We start from the raw sequence: 3914 nt of genomic DNA, 5'->3' as shown, positions 1-3914 counted from the left end.
TTATGATCAAATATACCAACCTTAGATAAATTAAAAAATCAAATAAATTTGTTAATTATAAAAAAAATAACACAATCTTGCTAAAATACTCCTACAAAACAATACATATATATATTAATTTATAAATTAGGAAAATTAATTTGGAAAAAATGATAAATATGAGAAATAAAGTAACTTATGATTTTATATTTAGGACTAAATCCAACCACAAGCAACTTTTATGTTAAGAATTAAAAATAGTATTAATTATAAATAATAACAATGTAATTAAGTTTATTTATTTGTTAGACCCATCAGACCCATTGTTCTTAAAAAAAAGAAGACAAGCTGTCATTCTCACCAACTTCAATCAGCAACTTGATCTTCAGCGGACTACTAATAAACGTGTGCATGAGAACCATCAAAACAAGTTGGGGGGAAAAAAAACTACATAAATACACTTACCATCAAATAATAAAATATTATCTCTAATTTTTAATATAAGAGCTAGTTGACTAATTTGAGTAGATTAAGAAAGATTATTAAGTTAATTATTTGTAATAAATATGTGTTATCTAATCTTGTGTGTTAGTCAGAACTACCATTTAATGAAATCTTTAACATGTGTAATTATTATAAGGACTATTTTGAAAAAAATAAATAGATATAAGAGACAAAGTGAATTAGTGTCTTATATTTAGGATCAAATTAAGTATCAAACTAACTCTTATAATAAGGACTGGAGGAAGTAAATAGCCCATTTGTCATTTCCATATTCAGTTCCTCTTCATTTCCATAAAAATTATTACCAAAATAAGTCGTCATTTATTGTTTCCTCTATGTCATGCTCATAAAACTTACTACTTTTGATCATAAATATAAAAATTACTTAACTAATTTAAATAAATTAAAAGTTTAGTTAAATTAGTTATATTTAAGAAGTATGGGCTAATTTTCCTAAAGAGTCCTTTTAATCAAAACTACTATTAATATGTGTAATAAATAGGAATACTTTAGAGAATAAATTATAAATTTAAAAGACATTGAAATAAAATCTTACATTTAAAACCAAATCAAATCATTATCCTTTTTTTGCCTGAAAATCAAATCATTACCTAACTCTTATATTAAGTACCAAAGATAATATTTAAAAAAGATATGTTGGATGCATACGGTGGGAAAGGAGACTGAAAGTTCACCAAAAGTTCTTGGGCTATCAGATGAAAGAAAAATGCATATGCTACACGTTATACTGCATTCCAATGTTTTCCACAGAATAATCACATAGCAATTCTTATATTTGCATGTATAATTGAATATTTGAATCAAGCTTTAATATGATAAATACTACTTCTGGTCTTAAATATAACATCTAATATGTAATTATAAACTAAATCTTATATTTAAGACAGAAAGCATCAACATCATGGACTTGGAATGCAACATGTTGGCGAGAGGCTACCTCAAGATGCTCAGCAATTTCTAAAAGCTGATGCATACTGACGCATTGATCACCAGTTGCTGCATTTAACTCGTGGCTTCTCTAGGGAGCTTACACTATCAATTATCATTACAACTTGTATCTCAAGTCACGACAATATATACCAACAAAAAGGTTAGGCAAATAATTTGACCAATGGTTTAATCTTCTACGCTCATAGCTCTCAATATCATATTCAAGTCTATTAATTACAGAATTACAAAACCATTTGTGACATCCGTTCTTCATCAATCCTTTCATCAGGATCTTCCTCTTCTTTGCTTACGTCAATATGTTTGCCCTGGCCGGAGCCTTCCAGCAATTGCTGATTGCTTTATGTAATGCTTTCGTCACTCTGTATTAAGGAAACCTGATCTTACAAGAAAGAACTTCTTTTGTAATTCCAAACAAGCATAGAAATGAAACTCTTTGATGGATGTGTTTAACAGTGCTTGTGGGCACAAATTCTGGCCAGGATGTGTTCCCTTGCTCTGCTTCACTTTCAAGACTGTTCCATATGACATTACTCTTTGATGGACGATAAAACTCCTTGATCTTCCCTTCCATCCAGCGGTCCAACCCATCGAAGCAAATATTGGCCAACAGAGGACTAAGAATTCCACAATGCCCCCAATTTGGAATTTTCTCTGCCTTCTCAGGGGCAAATCCAAAAAACGTTTCCAACCAATAGGGATCAGGCTTGGGCTCATCCTCTGCTAGCACCCTTTTCTTCTGGAACTTCCTCTTCTTCTTCTTCTTTTTCTCCCCATCATCAACTGTACAGGTGATGACTGGCGTTGTCAATGCTGTTTTCACTGGATTGATAATTTTTTTTATCCCTCACATCTCTCGTTAAAGCATTTATCACTAACCCTACCTTCATTTCATCCAAAATTGTACTCAAATCACCCTTTATATACCACAAATAGCCTGCGAAATTCCTTCTAATTACCCTCCTCAAGACTCTGGGAATTCCTTCCTGCTCTGTATGCAAATGACTTCTGTGAAAATCGAGCTTCATAAATTGGCTCCAAAATCATAAGCAGAACTTCCTGAACAATTTTATTTTGAAATGGCGCTGGCTGTGTAGTAGTCAAAATTGCTTTAATCTTTATCTTTGACAAGGACGGATAATCAGTCTTATCCTTGGGAGATTTTATAAAGAAGCCCAGCCGAACTCCCCATTTGAACCTATCATCAAGAACAGCATTTCTAAGAGCCAACTAGTCTTCCAGAGCTGACCTTTGCACAGCACTACGAGGGAGAGAAGCCCCTGTCTCATCAGCACAAAACTTCTGGTAAGCCAATACCCACAATTCAAACCGACGAAAATATGAGGTCAAGTTAGTCACAACCCTATCAGGTTCCCGGTAATTCTCAATCCACGTTTGACAACAAACTGAAACCCCAGCCTCCTTCATCAAAGTGGAGGGATCATTAGGATCTGGTGCATGTGGGCGCACTGGAGTAAAGGAGGGCGACCGATAGTTCTGCAACTAGGTTGAGAAAATATCCAAGTGGAGTTGCTAAGTGTCCGTAAAATATTGGAATTTGAGATAAATTGGTGACTAAAGATGGCTAGTCGTTGATGCATCTGGCTTTTACAAGATCTCAGCTACTTCAGATCATTTTAGTTCACAATGAAGAAAAGCACAGAGAAGATCCGCAGTTCTCCCCTGCAATTGAACCATATATAGCTCTTCAACTGAGGATGACATCACAGAAAATAGGAATGAAAGAGATTAGATATTAAACTTTAAAGTAAAGGGAATTGCAACTCATGAATTAAATTTGTGACTGGCTTTCAAAGAAAGGTAAAACCAGACGGTAGAAATCAGAAATTCAAATGGCAAAATTCAAAAGCTCAAAATGTCAAAACAGAACACAACTCTATCATGTGCATTAAAATCATGTATATTGACGTATATGCTTTATCCAAACTGAGATATGTTTCATAAATGTGGAAGGTATTAATTAATTAAAGAAAAAGCACAAGAAACGGAGATTTTAAGTGAGAAACAACTCAAACCTACTTCTACATGAATGACAAAATTTTTACCCACACAGGGAGCGGCAATAGGGTTAAGCTTGGGTGAGAAGGCACTCCGAACACTCTGTCCCAACCATTTCCATGGTTTCCCCATAATGGGGGGCAAATTTTCCCCATCCCTATTCCACGCAAGCAAGACAGAACCAACGGAGTGGCCAAATAGAAGCAAATGAATTACAAAATTTTTGCAATCATCCCACATATTAGGGAAAGCATACTGATAACTATGAACTAAGCATTCCAAAAACACAATCGAAGTTCTTTCTTTTATTTGGTCAGCGCCTTTGACAAGAACATTAGCGTGCTACAATAGTGCAGTGTTGTACACACAAATGCTGTTGTTGAACTTGAAGACCATGATTGAGCTCTCCAATATCGGTTCATGACAGGCTCAGAATTTAGCTT

At 34.3% G+C, this 3914-nt stretch overlaps 1 protein-coding gene across 1 annotated transcript; it reads right to left on the bottom strand.

Annotated features, from left to right (window-relative positions):
• Positions 1-1819: 1819 nt before the first annotated feature.
• Positions 1820-3626, bottom strand: LOC114751203 (nuclear intron maturase 2, mitochondrial-like). Its single transcript, XM_028939870.1, has 4 exons — positions 3519-3626; positions 2702-2949; positions 2412-2650; positions 1820-2235 (listed from the first exon to the last, which is right to left on the bottom strand). Exons 1-4 carry the CDS (start codon positions 3624-3626, stop codon positions 1820-1822), a joined length of 1011 nt encoding a protein of 336 aa, XP_028795703.1.
• Positions 3627-3914: the final 288 nt, after the last annotated feature.

This window comes from Neltuma alba, unplaced genomic scaffold, assembly GCF_004799145.2.
Source record: "Neltuma alba isolate B1F8T4 unplaced genomic scaffold, ASM479914v2 tig00006815_pilon, whole genome shotgun sequence".
Classification (NCBI taxonomy): Eukaryota; Viridiplantae; Streptophyta; class Magnoliopsida; order Fabales; family Fabaceae; genus Neltuma; species Neltuma alba.
This window is presented reverse-complemented; position numbering and strand designations above follow the sequence as displayed.

Coding starts and splice junctions, on each gene's coding strand:
- LOC114751203 (XM_028939870.1), bottom strand. CDS start 3,626: ATGGGGAAAATTTGCCCCCCATTATGGGGAAACCATGGAAATGGTTGG. Junction 2,651..2,701: donor CCTCGTAGTGCTGTGCAAAG/GTCAGCTCTGGA, acceptor TCTTGATGATAG/GTTCAAATGGGGAGTTCGGC. Junction 2,236..2,411: donor TTCCCAGAGTCTTGAGGAGG/GTAATTAGAAGG, acceptor TCACCTGTACAG/TTGATGATGGGGAGAAAAAG.